A 16,902-nucleotide genomic window follows, 5' to 3' on the forward strand; every position below is an offset into this window, starting at 1 on the left:
TTCCCATTAGAGAGGGAGAATTAAATTAAGCTCCAGGTGAAATTAAGTTGCAGTTGTCATACTGATAATGGGTAAATCTGAGCCATTTCTCGAGTTCTTTTGCTCTTGATAATGGGTAAATTTCTGGAGATGGTCACTGTCTTGTGGTATTTCTTCTGTGAAATTTTGGAAACAATATGACGCATGTAAGTTGTCTAAAAGGAAGCCCACAGTCCACCAAAATGTTTGTAAGACAACATAGCTCTCAGTACTTGTGTTTCTATTATGCATTATTAAGCAACAAAGATATTTTTGTGCCAATATTAAGACCTTTCCCTATATAAAGAAATGCTGTCATTTTTGTAGGTATAATAGGTGCATCAAATGATTTAAACTTCGTATTATGATTTGTGAAGTAATTTCTAAATTTTCTATGAAATGCTGAGCTGCGATTATATCGCCAGCCATCATATTTATGATTGTTTCTGATTCCTTAGGGTTTGTTGGGAATGTTAGCTAATGTAAAAGAAGCATAATGCACACATCTCCAAATCAATATTAAAGTTTAAGTTCATCATTGCTAGATTTATGCAAATTCTTGCTTGTGAAACTGGCAATAGATACTAAGCACCTATTGGCACACTCTTTTTGTCCAATTTTAGTTTTTTCAACCTAGGCCAATGTAACTGCAGTATAAGCAGTATGAATTGCCTGTGTGCCATCTATGAATTGTATAACCAGAGCAATACATGTTGAAAAATCTGTAGTATCCTATTTTCAGTATTTGACTAATACATTTTTTTTACCAGAGCACCTGCCTTGATGTTAGTCCTTATTTTTTTGTATGCCATTGTTGATAAAAAAAACTGACATACCCTGTTATGCTTAAGGAAGATGAAAGTGACATGTAAGATTAACTTTGATAAATATGATGGTATACAATTACTTGAGATATTTGACATGCAAGATAGATGATGCTAAAGTTACCCTTCTATGCAGAATCCAGCTTGGACAACCAGCTACTGTTAAAGTTGCAGCCAACTTGATTAGGTTGCTAGCTTATCAGAATAAGGTATGTTCCATAGCATTCCAGCACAGACGGTAAGTTCTCTCTATTTTTGTGCAAATTTTCATGCTCAGTTCCCTCCAGAATGTGCCTTATCTCAATGCTGCTAGACTCCATGCTGTTTACTCTTCTGTTACTTGATTCATTCACTTGCTTATCTCTGGTGTATTTTCTATGACTGGGCTGGCGTTTGTTATATATGTTTTAGCATAGGTGAGGCGAGCTGGTCCGAACCTCATATTTCAGAAATTAAGATAACTCTTCTGAATGTACTACTGTGTATTTAGTTTTGAGTGGTACTGACTACTATTTTTCATGAGAGGAGTGAAACAAGAAGTGCTGCCATGATGCTGATAATTATTTATCTGCACTTTGCTATTTTTCCAGCGCATGGATGTTGGGTTCAGGCCATAGGGTCTGGGAGGGATGCGTCCTTGAGGTCACACCCCTGCATGTTGGAGCAGCGCTTGCCTGCCTCCACCATTCGCGTACCTTGTGACTTTTTTTGTTTTGTACTACTCTTGAGTGGCTATGATGAATCAAGTTTCCATTAGAGAACTTCTGCACTTTAGCACCTTATGAGCTGGTACTTGGGATATTTTGTTCTGTTTGCTGCTTAACTAGGATGGCTTGTACCAGTACAAGCAACCAGTTCTGTGGCCAGTTCAATTCCCATTAGAGAGAGAGAATTAAATTAAGCTCCAGGTGAAATTAAGTTGCAATTGTCATGCTGATAATGGGTAAATCTGAGCCATTTCTCGAGTTCTTTTGCTCTTGTTCTTTTGCTCCAGGTGAAATACTGTTAACCCAGGAATCCTGTAGTGCATCAGTGTTATCCCATGGACTTTCATTTGATTTCCCTGTATTCCATGTGTCTGATTCTTTTGGACTTTCAGATGCTCATCAGACTCCATCTTATCTTTCTCACCCCAACTGGATCCTGCATTAGACTTGGCATTTGGTCTTCTAATTCCATCTCCAGCATTTCCAGTTACCATCTGCCTTCTTTTTGCCCCTGGCATTTCCAGTTGCTGGGATGCTCCCAATTGCCATGGCCATCATCAGACTTCTTCTCCCAGGCACTATCACCTCTATTTCCTTTTCTTTTGTCAAATGTATTTTCTGATTTGCCCCATGGGTCATTTTTATTTGATGCCTCAGGAGTGCTGGACTTCTTCTCCCCATGGGACATTTTAAAGCATGGTTTGGTCAGCCAGGAATCATGATCCATGTTGATTTGGCTAACTGAATTGCAAAACTATGTTCAATTGTGGTTGTGAAAATGTAGAATTCACTAGTTTATTAGTTTGTGGTACTTTTAGAAAAGTATTGTGGCACTATAAGTGAGGTAGCAGTAGCAACCTTCAATGTCTGCATGGGTGGCGGCCCGAGGTTTAGGCGGGTTTTTGAGAGCTGGAGGCTCCGACTGTGATCAGGGGAGCCATGTCGTCTCTTAGCAGGGAGCTGGTTTTCCTCATCCTGCAGTTCCTCGATGAGGAGAAGTTCAAGGAGACGGTGCACAAGTGAGTACTCGCCATGATCATGAATGGGGTTTTTGGAGCCTTTCTTTGCTGGGTGAGCTGGGATTTCTGATGCTTTTTGCGGTTGTCCGTGCAGGCTGGAGCAGGAGTCAGGCTTCTACTTCAACATGAAGCACTTCGAGGACCTCGTGCAGGGCGGCGAGTGGGACGAGGTGGAGAGGTACCTCAGCGGCTTCACCATGCTGGAGGACAACCGCTACTCCATGAAGATCTTCTTTGACATCCGCAAGCAGAAGTACCTCGAGGCCCTTGATAGGCTCTAATCTGTTAGCTTTAGTTTTAGGTATAATATGACTCAATGATGCATGCTGGTACTTTACTCATCTTGACTGAGACTTGAACTTTGAGATGAGATGGTAATGCTTTTGAATGTATTGATGCCGGATCATTTGAACATCATCTCTATGTAGCCCGGATGTCATTAATGAATGTGTTGAACATTTGGATCTTTATATGTATGCTATCTATTATATTTTTTTTTAATCTGGGCGAAATGAATTTTTCTGTGAGTTCACCTAGACCGACAGAAAAAAACATGAGTTTTTCTGTGCGTTTATTTCTTTTTTCTGTGTGGATTAACACACAGAAAAATTAGTTTTAATCTGGGCGAACACAATTTTTCTGTGCGTGCGAGACCCACAGAAAAATTGTTTCTGACGGTGAACCCATAGAAAAATTGGATTTTTCTGTCATTATATTTCTGTGGGTATTTTTCTGAGGGTACACCGTCAGAAAAATATTTTTCTGACGGTATTCGAATTTTTCCGTGGGTTTTCGCACCGTCAGAAAAAATCGAGATTCTAGTAGTGGTGGTAGCCGACACATCAACAGTGAGGCGTATGTGATTGATGATGTATCTATGGTGAGTGGTGACTTCGTCAATCTTGAGGCTTGTTAGGCCAGAAGGAGCTCACAGAGGTATCGTTCCTAGGGGTGAGTATCCATACATGTATGAGTGCTTGTGTCTGTATTGGGATTCACACACAAAAAAGGGATACTTTAGAAGAGACCATCAGGCATCAGCTAGAATCCATCCTTATATGTTTAAGTTACCAATGCAAATAGCTGTGAGGTTTGGACCCCTTATTTAGCGTTTCGCCATCTATATCCATCTATCCATGATGCACAAGCTAACTCATACGTCTAGCCAAAATGTACGTTCTATATATATAGCAGCCAAAGGCTAGGTGCCAAGGCAGCCATCTTTCATAGCAGGAAGGCAGAAAAAACACGCACACACACTTCTGAGCCTGCAGTCTGCTAGCAACCATATGAGTCGGCTGCAGGTGGCATACCAACAACTCACGCACGCGACGACCACACCTCAAGCAGTGGCACAATGGCTACTATTGCTCGTCGTTCCACTCCTGCTACTGCAGCACTACTACGCTTCCCGACGGTCAAGCCGCCGTCGTGGCAGCAGCTGCTGCAGCGACGGCGACAAATTCGCCAACAAGGTGCAGCTCCCGCCATCGCCTCCGGGGCTGCCTATCATTGGCCACCTGCACCTTGTCGCTGACCTCCCGCATGTATCCCTCCGTGACCTCTCCGCCAATCATGGCTTCAACGGCATGATGTTCCTCCGCCTTGGGTCTGTCCCCACCCTCATTGTGTCATCCTCGCGGGCTGCGGAGGCGATCATGCGCACGCACGACCATGTGTTCGCGTCACGGCCCGCATCCACTGTCAGCGACGATCTCTTGTACGGGTCGTCTGACATCGCCTTCTCCCCCTACGGCGAGCATTGGCGGCAGATCAGGAAGCTCGTCACCACGCACCTCTTCACCGTCAAGAAGGTGCACTCATACTGCCTTCCCCGCAAAGAAGAGGTAAGTGACTACTAATATGTATATGCAACATCATGCATAAACAAATCATCCATGCATGCATATTTGTATATATATGCATAGGTGAGCCTGGTGATGGACAAGATAGGGGAGGCAGCAACCACGGGTGTGGCGGTGGACATGAGCATGACGATGAACACGTTCGCCAACGATATCGTGAGCCGCGCCGTGTCGGGCAAGTTCTTCAGGGCAGAAGGCCGTAACAAGATCTTCCGGGAGCTGGTGGAGGCTAACTCTGCTTTGTTTGGAGGGTTCAACCTAGAAGACTACTTCCCTGGGCTGGCGAGGTCGTTAGGTTTCCTTAGCAGAAGGTTTCTAAGCAACAGGGCCCACGAGACGCACAAGAGATGGGACGAGTTGCTTGAAACCATACTGAGCGACCACGAGAGAAGAGACTCTATGCATCGCCATGACGGAGGTGACTTCACTGATGTGTTGCTCTCGGTCCAGAAAGAGTACGGTTTGACTAGAAATCACGTCAAGGCCATCCTGATGGTGAGTGACTAACCCAGCCCGCCACCCAATATATATGCCCAGTATAATCTATATACATTTGTTTCCTTTGATTTATACATCATGATGAAATATACGATGACTAACAAATGTACATATATACATATTTATATATACAGGACATGTTTGCTGCGGGCACAGACACGTCATCCTTGGTCCTGGAGCTCGCCATGGCTGAGCTGATGCGCAACCCACCGCAGATGGCCAAGCTACAAGGAGAAGTCCGGAAGCACACACCAGAGGGGCAGGAAACGGTGGAGGAAGAGGACCTAGCCAGCATGCCCTACCTGAAAGCCGTCGTGAAGGAGACACTGAGGTTGCACCCGCCTGTCCCGCTGCTCCTCCCTCGCTTCTCCATGGCGGACTGCATCGTCCACGGACACTACGTTCCCTGTGGCACCCGGGTCATCGTCAACGCGTGGGCTCTTGGCAGAGACCCGGAGTCATGGGAGAACCCAGAGGAGTTCATGCCGGTGAGGTTTGTGGACGGTGGCAGCGCTGCAGGCGTCGATTTCAAAGGGAACCACTTCCACTTCCTGCCGTTTGGAGCTGGCCGAAGGATATGCCCTGGCCTCAACTTTGGGATGGCCACTGTTGAGATCATGTTAGCAAACCTCATGTACTGCTTTGACTGGCAGCTCCCCATGGGCATGGAGGAGAAGGATATTGACATGACAGAGGTGTTTGGACTGACGGTGCGTCGAAAGGAGAAGCTCATGCTTGTTCCCAAGCTTCCTGGTGATGCTGCACCTGCAACTGGTCGTCACTACTCCATACAAGCTGCTGAGGTCGCAGGTCCTGTTCCTGTATATATGTGACTGAGTCATCTGCAGTCTCCTAATATATCAATCCATCTATATCGATCGCACTCACTCGCAGGCACATACATCCGAACACCTTATGTAACTGAATCATCTGCCGTCTCCTCTATATATAATCGATGCATATCGCACGAGCACAATGCAAACACCATATATTTGGCCATGCACGGTGAAGTGAACTATAGACGACTCTACACAGATCGTTTGAAGTTTGGACTCTATGTTTATTATATGGTAATAAATAGTGTACAAATATAGGGATTTGCTATATTTCAGGTGCCTGAAATATAGCTTTTTCAGGTGACAGATTCCAACCATCAAATTTGAATGTAACGTCCAGGATCTGTCTTTTTCTGTTTATGCTAAAAAGCTGTTTAAACGGGTCCAGAAAAGCGGGTAGTACCCAATACATGTATCTGTTCATCAATGGATCTGTCAGAAACACACCTGTTTACACTATTGGTACCTCATTGACCTCGGCAACGTCATTGGCCTGTTACGTTGTGTCGATTATCTTGGGTGAGTAATTAAGGCTAGTTTTTTGGCTTGTTGTGTTGCCAAGCAACCCTTGTTGGCTAGCTTCTCTTGCTCATTTAAATAAGGGAGAAACGCTATTAGAGAGAGGAAGATTCATTATTAGTTTGTCAAATATAGGTCTAAGGGCCTTAGGGTTCGCGTACTTTTTATCCGTCGTTGAGTTTGGTTAGATATTCTTGTAGTGCCCGTGAGCCTGATGGAGACGATACTTATGCTCAGGAAGCGTTACACTTTTGTTCACCTACTATGGACATCCGTATAGCTGTATCTGATTTTTTATTAATATAGATTAACTAATTGTTAACATGGATGCTGACCATTGGTAGGCTTCATATGTGATATTTTAGGTATTCTACTAACCAACTGCGAACGTTGGTAGGTACCACCTTTTTCTCAGGAATAATAAGATTTTAGCCCATTTTTTATCATATCTATATAATGGCAACGGTTGGTAATTTTCTAGAAAAAAATAGAACCAATGGTTATGGATGGTTAGTCTTTAAGATTTGATGATGGCCCAATGTTTCTGATTAATGTAGGAATTTCTAGTATTTATCTTTTATCCTAGCGCGTTCAGTGAGAATTAACGTTGAGCCTCTAATTATTAATAGTAAGATTAGATATTACGAGGCTTCGTATCATTCCCTCTACCAAATGAATGATATTGATATCCACTATGAAAATAATGAATGTTACTATCATGTTTACCAAAACGCCAGTCTTCTTGGCTTTGTATACTTGTTATCATCGACCCATCCTTTGGCATGCATGTTAGATGTGGCACACCTGGAACTTCATCAGTGACAATGACAATGGCATTGGCCAGCCGGCGGCTACATTATTTGACCGAGTTAACTTGAAGCAGCCGGCCGGCCCACTACTACTGAAATCATTTCTGTCAACACCATGTTCATTTTTTGTCAATCAGGCGGTGAAAATGGTGTTGTCAAAAATATGCGCCAAAGAAAAACTTAATTCTAGAAAATATAATGGCTTGAGGCCCATGACTGTACAAACGCTGGATTCAGCCTACTTACACCCATAGTACGGTACTGCGGCCCAACTAAGAACCCTGAAGCATGAGCCCACAAACCATGGCCATTGATTATAACAAGGGTGGATAGAATGGACTAGAAGGAAAGCATCTAATATATAAAGGCCGGTTGAAACCCTAATAGCCATAGCTCCCATTTTTTTCTTTCTCACTCACCCTCTCCCCTTGTGCGCGCGCGGGCATGCCCCCCGACCATCCGATGACGCCCCTGGCGCGTCTCCCTGGCCCCTAGGCGGCACACAAACTTGAACTCCGTGCCATTGCAACGGAGCAACAATAACCTGAAAGGGTAAAAAACAACCGCAACTGAAGACAATTGGCTAAACTAACAACTGTAAGCAACTACCAACTCTCGACACTGGTGGATTAGACTAGGGCCTCAACACGGGCCGCACAACACCAATGCACCCATTGCTCCACTCGAGCAAGGCAACTACAACCACTACCACTCCAAGGAACACAACCCTAGTTGCAACGAAGCAGCAGTGCCATCGGACGATAAAGCAACAAGTCAACACACGATGGTCGCCGCCTGCACCATTGTATTGATGATGTCTCATGCCATACCAGTCGTTGCCATGCAGGGCTAACCACCGCAATCCTCTGCAAGTCATGTAGTCATCGTGCCATTGCCTTCGCTTGCGCCGCCTGCCGACATTGCCCCACGCCGGACTAATCCTTGCCATGAAAGGCTAGCCACCACAGTCCGCTGCAAGCTGCCAAGTCAATACACGAGCAGTTGCCTCTGGTCATTGCCTAGCATATCTCCACCTCCAAGAACTATTCCAATTGCACCTCCCACAAACCAAGCCATCTCATCAAGATAGGAGAAATGCCAACTGGTGTCTAGCGGCCATCAAACACTGCGCAGACCATGGAAAATCACTTCTGCAATCCCTCCTCTCCGCAACTGGCCTCCTCGCCAACTTCGCTGACACATTTGGTGCACGGCTAATACCACCACCCAACTACTGCTACATAGAAGCCAGGCGCCTTTCACCATAAATGACACTTGTACCTCGAGTCCACAGCTAGGTCTCCATCCTCAAGACCTCCACCATCACCGAAGCGCCACCACTTCCACGTGCAGGACACCACCACCATTCCATCACGAAGCTTCTGTGTCACCATGCCACCACGCCACACAAGAGCAACCAATCAACCACAGCTTTTTAGGATGGCCCAATGCTGCCTTTGTAGTGGCCGTTGTAGAAGATGAGAAATTGAGGAGGCCCGAAGGCAATTGTCATGCTCGAGATGTTAAAAAAGAATATGTAAAGCAGGCGGCAGCTTGATGACTAACCCAGAGCAGCAGGTGTAAGTAGAAACTGGGGACGATCGAGTTGTATATATATTGGGAATGTTGGAGAGGAATTGGAAGGACATTAATGCCATTAAAATGACTCTTTAGCTTCTGAGTAATGCCAACTCGCCAAGGTGGGTGCGCGTTCGGAGCTGGGTGCTGCATGCGGCCATTTCCGTTGCCTTGGGTGCTTACTGCTTAGGCACGAGTCGTGTGAAGGAAGACAGATGGGGGGACAATGAATGTGGCTAGGAAACTGATGTGACTGTACATGCTTTGGTATTTTTTAACATATAAATCCATCAGTTGCAGAACGATCGATGGGAGGAAGGCAAAGAAGGGATGAATAATCGGAGACCAGAGACAACATCCAAAGGCTCAAATGAAGACACATGTTACATCTGACGCAAAAAATAAAAACAATTAAGGTGACAGGAAAACGCCTCTTTGCCGACTGCTTGCCCCGGTCGGCAAAGGCATAAACCCAGTCGGCAAAGGCTTTGCTGACCGCAAAGCCACGTGGCAGTCGGCAAAGTCTGGGTCGGCAAAGGCGGATTTGCCGACTGCCACGTGGCACACAGTCGGCAAATCCTTTGCCAACTGCCACGCCAGCCGTCGGCATAGCCACGTGGCGCCGTCAGCCCTGACGGCAGGCTTTGCCGACTGCTGGTTCCTCGGCAGTCGGCAAAGAATTTTTTTTTCAAAAATTGTTTGCCGACTGGCCGCCAGCTCGGCAGTCGGCAAAGAAAGAAAATATTTTTTTTTTGAAATGTTCTTTGCCGACTGCTTTCGGAGTTGTAGTCGGCAAAGATTTGACCTCTTTGCCGACTGCCTCCCATTGCAGTCGGCAAAGACTCTGTCCTGAGTTTTTTTTGCCCAGCTTGGCAAAGCTGGAATTTTTTTTTTTGCTTTTGTTTTCTGTTTTCTCGCATCAAAACCCTGCAAAATCACAAATTATAATCCAATTTCACCAGAAGCACCGGTAGCACCATTTATATCACAATTTCATCACATTTGTCGCCAACATCACCACATATATCACAATAACGCACAACATCACATATATCTCACATATATGTCACAATAACAACCACACAAGTGCATTACAACCATCACATGAAGTCCAACACGTCGAACACCACAAGTCGACGTCCATCACACGAAGTTCAACATAACAAGTCTAGGTCCATAACGAAGAAAAGAAATACATGACAACAACTTCGACGATACGGTGGATACATGATAACAGAATCGACAAGTACCTAGCTCGTCGCGCCGTCCCCGGTCTCGTCGTCCGCTCCTGCCCCCAGAGCCCCCAGGGTTTGCCCACGGAAACCCCCTTGGACCAAACTGAGGCGCCTGCGCGTACTGCCACCCTCCGCGCACCGGCGGCCACGAGTACATTCCGAGCCTCCATAGCCTTGACAGGATTCATGTTATCGAAGTGCTTCCATGCATCACCGTCCGCCGGGTGTACCATCTTGTCAGGATGGTATCTTTTGCCATTCTTGTGCCACGTCATCTGTTTCGCGGACTCCTCCGTCATATACAGCCGTTGCAGCCTCGGTAGGAAAGGAAGGTGTCGTACGACCTTCTCGGGGACCTTAGACTGTTTCATGCTGCCATCAGAGCCTTCTACCAACACGAACCTAGAGGCATCGCACTTCGGACAGGTTTTTGCTTCCTCGAGGTCTCCCCTGAACAGGACGCACCCCTTCGGACAAGCATGGATCCCCTCATACGGCATCTTAAGTGCACGAAGGAGCTTCTGTGTAGCGTAGGTGTTCGTCGGCAGGACATGATCTGCCGGAAGCAGTCCCCCAACAATGCTCAACACGAGATCGAAGCCGTCTCGACTAATGCCCAGCTGCGACTTCAACCCTATTAGGCGTGAGACGGCATCCAGTTGCGTAAGCTTTGTCTTCTCGTGAAGGGGCTTCTGTGCCGACTCCATCATGTCGTAGAAGGCCTTCACGGTTTCCTCCGGATCTTCCTCCACATCCATTCCTTCGCCAAACCGTGCTTCGTGGAAGTCTGCCATCATGTCTGCCATCCCGGCATCACCATCATACTCCTCGAGGACGGGTCGCACCACCTCGTCCCTAATAGGATGGTATTCACCATGGTGGCGCCAACGGGTATAGTTTGGAACGAACCCGTGCTTGAACAGATCTCTCAACACCTGAGCCTTTACTTTCTTCTTCTTGTTCCTGCACTCGCTGCAGGGACACGGCATCCGAATCGACCCTTTAGCAGCTGGGCCAAATGCATGCTCCAGGAACTCAGTCGTCCCCCTGATCCATTCGTGGCTCTTACTTGCGAAGCCCGAGTACATCCACTCACGGTCACCCATGCTCTGTCATGCGGCAATGTTAACATGTGATAAAACCAGCAAGTGCATCTACAACGCGCTCCTACCATCTAATAGGTGAAGGATAGGTCCTAATCCCACCCGAGCATGCGCAGACGAGGTTAGCTTCCATGCTCCGCTCCCGTCCGAGACGGAATTTCGGCAGCACCTCCCCGCTGTTCTCCCGATACACGTCCCGGCGGGGAGAGTGTGTATCCAGAGAACAACGGGGAGGTCCTGCCGAAACTCCGACTCGGACGGGAGCGGAACATGGGAGCTAACCTCGTCTGCGCATCCTCGGGCTGTCCAAATAACGTGGACAATCCGAAACGGATACGGTTATACATATGCGAAGAACGCATACTTCCAACCGTATCCATTTCGGACGGGAGACGCCTAACTGGGTAACGCGACCTACGACTACATGTGGCGGAAAGAGGGGTCATACCGCAGGTGCCGGTGAAGAAAGGCTAGCGGGGCAGTGCCGAGTCGTGCTCCTCCGGCTAGCCTCCAATGGGAGCCCTCCTGAAAAAGAAAAACAATTAGTGAGAACGAAAAATTTCGGCAGCACCTCCCCTGTACGGGAAGGTTACCAAACCTGCAAGAAAAGACGGCACGATGGCCGACAAACACATATACATGTCAGGCACGATGGCCGACAACCACAAATGTATTTCCAATCCATGCAGAAGAATATAAGCAGGTATTAACAAAGTAAACTACTACTACTAGTAGTACTACTACCTCGTCGTCACGGACGACGTCACCGGCGCGTGGAGCAGAGGCGCGCGCGAGGATGACGAGGCGAGGCGAGGACGGCGCAGCGAGGCGAGGACGGCGAGGCGAGGACGGCGCGGCGAGGACGGCGACGCAGGGCCAGCGGACGGCGAACGGCGCGCGGACGGCGGACGGCGGACGGAGCGGGGCAGGCCGGATCGGGGCGGGGCAGCGACGGCGCCGGGGCGGGTCGGGGCGAGGCCGCGGCCGCTGCGGGGCCGACGCCGGAGCTGCACGCGGCGGCGCGCCTGGCCGGGGCCAGATCGGGGGCGGGGCAGCGCCGGTGAGGGGCCTGGGCGGGGCGGCCGGCGCCGGGAGGGGCCCAGCGCGGGGGTCCAACGCGGGGGGGGGGGCCGCGCCGCGGGGGTGGCCCAGCGCGGGGCGGGGGAGCGCGGGGGGAGGGGGGGGCGCCGCCGGGGATGGCCGCGCCGCCGGGGAGGGACCAGCGCGGGGGGGGGGGGGGGGCACCGCCGAGGAGGGCCACGCCGCGCGGGGGAGGGCGCCACGCCGCCTGGGAGGGGGCGCGCGGCCGCCGGGGAGGGGGCGCGCGGCTGCCGGGGAGGGCGCGCGCGGCCGGGGGAGGAGGAGGAGGGGATCCGCCGGCGCGGGAGAGAGGGAGGGGAGGGGCGCGGGGGAGGGGGATGGCGCGGGGGGGGATGCGTCGGCGGCCGGCCGGGCGACGGCGTCGACGGCGGGGGCGGCTTGGGTGGCGGCGGCGGGCGAGCGGGTTATTTGGGGTAGGCGGGCGGGATTTTGGGGAGGGGGGAGGGCGGGCCGAGCGGATAAGGCGACGTTTTTCTTTTTTTTTATTTTTTTTCCCTTTGCCGACTGCCAGCATGTGACGCAGTCGGCAAAGGTCTATTATTTTTTTTTCAAAAAATTATTTTTTTAATTTTTTTTAAAAATACTTTGCCGACTGCTCTGCTCCCTGGCAGTCGGCAAAGGTTATTTTTGATTTTTTTCTCAGAAATTCTTTGCCGACTGCCATCCTCCCTGGCAGTCGGCAAAGGCTCTTTGCCAACTACCACTGATGGCAGTCGGCAAAGAATTAATTTTTTTTTTCGATTTTCGATCCCAGTTTTTTTTGTGTTGCCTTGCTACAGTAAGTACATGATATATTCCAAGTTTGGGGTCATTTTGATTTATTTTGCTATATTCCATTGATTTTTTCTGTTTCTTTGATTTTTTCTGGCAGCTCCAGATTTGAACTGCAGGTACATGAAATAATAGAATCCGGCGATTCAGAAAATGATATTCATGATGTTTGGAGCATGTTGAGGCCGTGCGCGGGGCCTCGCGTGAAATTTCGACCGTGTTGGTGTCGGAACACGCCGAGCCACGTGCGTGAAAAGTGTTTTTAAATTTTATAAAATCGAAACGGAGTCCGAAAATGACGAAACTTGACGACGTGTCTTGTCATCGTATGCGGAGGCTGTGGTAAAAAATTGAGAAAGTTTCGAGCAAGTGGCGACGTCGGGTGGCTAAAACCTGGACATCTCCACATGTGTCCGAAAATGACGAAACTTGACGTCGGGTGGCTAAAACCTGGACATCTCCACATGTGATAAATCACATGTGGAGATGTCCAGGTTTTAGCCACCCGACATCGCCACTTGCTCGAAACTTTCTCAAATTTTTACCACAGCCTCCGCATGCGATGACAAGACACGTCGTCAAGTTTCGTCATTTTCGGACTCCGTTTCGATTTTATAAAATTTAAAAACACTTTTCACGCGCGTGGCTCGGCGTGTTCCGACACCAACACGGTCGAAATTTCACGCGAGGCCCCGCACACGGCCTCAACATGCTCCAAACATCATGAATATCATTTTCTAAATGGCCGGATTCCATTATTTCATGTACCTGCAGTTCAAATCTGGAGCTGCCGGAAAAAATCAAAGAAACAGAAAAAATCTACGGAATATAGCAAAATAAATCAAAATGATCCCAAACTTGGAATATATCATGTACTTACTGTATCAAGGCAACACAAAAAACTGGGATCGAAAATCAAAAAAAATAAAAATTCTTTGCTGACTGCCAGGGAGGATGGCAGTTGGCAAAGCCTGCGCCTTTGCCGACTGCTGACGGAGTGGCAGTCGGCAAAGGTGACGGTGTGGATGGCGTCAACCATGGCCTGCCTTTGCCGACTGTAATTCTTTGCCAACTGCCTGGCAGTCGGCAAATCCTGCTTTGCCGACTGTAGGAAATTCCAGTTGGCAAAGGGACCTCTTTGCCGAGTGTCGAAAAAAAACAGTTGACAAAGAAAATTGCAGTCGGCAAAGAGCCAGTTTCCTGTAGTGTGATGCATGTGGCTGCATCAGGATTGATGAGAGAAATAGTAACCAATGATCTTTAGTGGGTTCCGTCTATATAGGTTATTATATATATATAGATATGTATAGATATAGATAATTGTCAGGTCCGTCTGCTTCAACGTACGTAAGTCGGCCGAACCGGACAACCGGCCAACGTTAACGTCTGATTGCAATTGCAATGTTGCTTTGTCGTCGTCATCACTTGGCTCGTCCCCATGTGAGCAAGTTCCAAATGTGCCATATCATGCACTAGCGGATGCGTATATAGTCCATGTATTATATTGATCGGTCGATCGTATTTTTTTTTAGTTTTATTGGCGAAACGATCGGCCGCCGATGCATGATTTCTAGTGCGTATAGAAAGTCAAGAACACTGGCGTTTTGGTAAACTTGAAAGTAACATTAAGTATTAGCTTAGTGAATGCCACTATCATTCTTTTAGCAGAGCGAATGATATGATGCCTCGTAATATGGATTGCTAAATCTTGCTACTAATTTAATTAACTTCATGAAATGATATGATATATGGCCATGTATTATATTGATCGGTCGATCGTACTTTTTTTTAGTTTTATTGGCGAAACGATTGGCCGCCGATGCATGATTTCTAGTGCGTATAGAAAGTCAAGAACACTGGCGTTTTGGTAAACTTGAAAGTAACATTAAGTATTAACTTAGTGAATGCCACTATCATTGTTTTAGCAAAGCGAATGATATGATGCCTCGTAATATGGATTGCTAAATCTTGCTACTAATTTAATTAACTTCATGAAATGATATGATATATGAACCGCCTCTAGATAGAAGGCCACGGCAGCTATATGATTCGACTGCGATCGTATCTTTTGATTTTAATTCAGGATCTTCTTCAGGGCCTCACTCTGTTTCTTTGCTACCTGTACCTACCACTCCGTGCTTGTCTAATTTTTAATGTTGTTTAAACTAGTAGCAAGAAGCTTTTCCTCCCCGGTTATAGGAATCTAATAATCTACCTCGGGTTTCGTCGCTAGCTAACTCTTGTTTTTTTTCGTCGATGTCCTGCCTTTTGTCATACGTATCTATATCGTGTTCTTGCCTCTGCTTAGTCGATTATATTATCTTATTACTGTACGGTAGTATCTGGACATGCTAAATAGTGTGAGATAGTTACTAGCGCTAAGATAACTTCTTAAAAAATATCAACTTTTAGCACATAACTCATAATTAATATAAATAGCTACACATGAGTACATGACAACTTCACGTGATTTTAGAGTGTGAACATGAGATTAGTTCTTGGTGTTGAAACATCGGTTTCTAATAAGAGTGAGAAGTGGGCGGAGGTCTTTGTCTTAGGTTGGGGTCTCCGTCTAAGATGGGCGGAGGCCGGCCTCTGCCTAAGACGGGCGGAGGTCCCGGAACGCGGCGCACTCCTGTCGGACAAGATCATCTGTCAGAGGCTCCGGGTAGAAGGTCGCTAAACGAGGGATTCGGTAGGCTGTGGCAAAGTGGGAGTAAGAAAGGGGCGGAGGCCTTCGACTTTGGCCGGGGCTCCGGTCTCTAGCTTCGGCAGAGGCACTGCCTGAAAGAGAGAATGAGGATCACATACAGACTCGCAAGAACTAGGGTTTCATTAATTCATTCACTAGCCCCCTATACAGTTACAAGTGTTCCCTATTTATATGGCTCAACTACCACTTTACAGAGTTTACAACAGTGCCCCTCAACTGCTACGGTACATTCTAGGAATATTCCAGCCCTAGTATCTAACCTCAGGGGTGTTCTCATCACACCATCTCGCGATGTCTTCACCTTGGGCCTAAGTCGACGCCCACTGGAGGCCCATCAACTGTCCTCACGTATGCCTTGCTGACTTGATCGTCCCACACCTTGGTGGGCCTCCGACGCCTCGAGGAACACCTTCGCCATGATCACTGCACCAGGCATCTGCTGTCCCGGGGAGAGCCTCCGCCGTCCCAGGGAGAAACTCATCGTCATCCTTGTACTAGTCCTCCGCCATCTTGGGGAGAACCTCTGCCATCTCGGGGAGAACCTCCGCCATTATCCTTGCGCAAGGCCTCCGCCGTCTTGGGGAGAGCCTCCGCCGTTTTGGATAGAGCCTCCGTCGTCTTGGGGAGAGCCTCTGCCATCTCGGGGAGAACCTCCGCTTGCGCTAGGCCTCCGCCGTCTTGGATAGAGCCTCCGCCGTTTTGGATAGAGCCTCCACCGTTTTAGGGACAACCTCCGCCATTATTCCTTCATAAGGCCTCTTCGAGGGGGAGTTGGCCCATACTCCATATGGGCTCCCCCAACAGTAGCCCCTTAGCTACTAGGTTATGGACGGTACTACATGACCTAGAAGATGTTCATACAAGAAGAGACACTATACAACCCAGATCTTGGTTGCGAGGATTGCCCTCCGCAACCCATTCATGCACGCCTCGCTAAAAACTCCATCCCAAAAACCCGGTGGGAAAAAAGGGCATGGAGAAAAGAGCACGCGCATGACTCTAACCTATACATGCACTAATTCTAGATTTCTTCATCTATGACCTTCGGCTCCTTCTACTGCTTCTATAGCATGGTTCATCGGCTTCGCTCAGTGCTTTGGTCTTCATTTCTGGGACCTTCACGAGGCGTAGGTCTGTATCCTTGAGGCCTTTGCTTCTGATGTCTTTTTGGTATGCAGGTGTGTCTCCAAGGCCTGATGTATGGGCCTTCGTTTCCATGTCTTCTCGGTGCAGGGGTCTTCAATCGCCTTTGGGTCTTCCGCCTCTAGTGTCACCTCGGCATGCGGGTCTCCGCCTCCGAGGCCTT

At 48.1% G+C, this 16,902-nt stretch overlaps 2 protein-coding genes across 2 annotated transcripts; both read left to right on the forward strand.

Annotated features, from left to right (window-relative positions):
- Positions 1 to 1,937: 1,937 nt before the first annotated feature.
- LOC136501955 (protein TOPLESS-RELATED PROTEIN 2-like) lies at positions 1,938 to 2,994 on the forward strand. The gene is made up of 2 exons (XM_066497461.1): positions 1,938 to 2,568; positions 2,663 to 2,994. The coding sequence occupies exons 1-2, from the start codon at positions 2,489 to 2,491 to the stop codon at positions 2,847 to 2,849; spliced, it is 267 nt and encodes an 88-aa protein (XP_066353558.1). The 5' UTR covers positions 1,938 to 2,488; the 3' UTR covers positions 2,850 to 2,994.
- A 774-nt stretch (positions 2,995 to 3,768) lies between these two features.
- On the forward strand, positions 3,769 to 6,194 carry LOC136500838 (indole-2-monooxygenase-like). Its single transcript, XM_066496292.1, has 3 exons — positions 3,769 to 4,415; positions 4,497 to 4,928; positions 5,066 to 6,194. Exons 1-3 carry the CDS (start codon positions 3,858 to 3,860, stop codon positions 5,762 to 5,764), a joined length of 1,689 nt encoding a protein of 562 aa, XP_066352389.1. The 5' UTR covers positions 3,769 to 3,857; the 3' UTR covers positions 5,765 to 6,194.
- The last annotated feature ends 10,708 nt before the right edge of the window (positions 6,195 to 16,902 follow it).

This window comes from Miscanthus floridulus, chromosome 13 (genome assembly GCF_019320115.1).
Source record: "Miscanthus floridulus cultivar M001 chromosome 13, ASM1932011v1, whole genome shotgun sequence".
Lineage (NCBI taxonomy): Eukaryota > Viridiplantae > Streptophyta > Magnoliopsida > Poales > Poaceae > Miscanthus > Miscanthus floridulus.

Bases quoted from the DNA above. Each gene is read 5' to 3' on its own strand.
- LOC136501955 (XM_066497461.1), top strand. From the start codon at position 2,489: ATGTCGTCTCTTAGCAGGGAGCTGGTTTTCCTCATCCTGCAGTTCCTC. The intron at 2,569-2,662 runs GTGAGTACTCGC...TTGTCCGTGCAG, and splicing joins TTCAAGGAGACGGTGCACAA to GCTGGAGCAGGAGTCAGGCT.
- LOC136500838 (XM_066496292.1), top strand. From the start codon at position 3,858: ATGAGTCGGCTGCAGGTGGCATACCAACAACTCACGCACGCGACGACC. The intron at 4,416-4,496 runs GTAAGTGACTAC...ATATATGCATAG, and splicing joins GCCTTCCCCGCAAAGAAGAG to GTGAGCCTGGTGATGGACAA. The intron at 4,929-5,065 runs GTGAGTGACTAA...TTATATATACAG, and splicing joins ACGTCAAGGCCATCCTGATG to GACATGTTTGCTGCGGGCAC.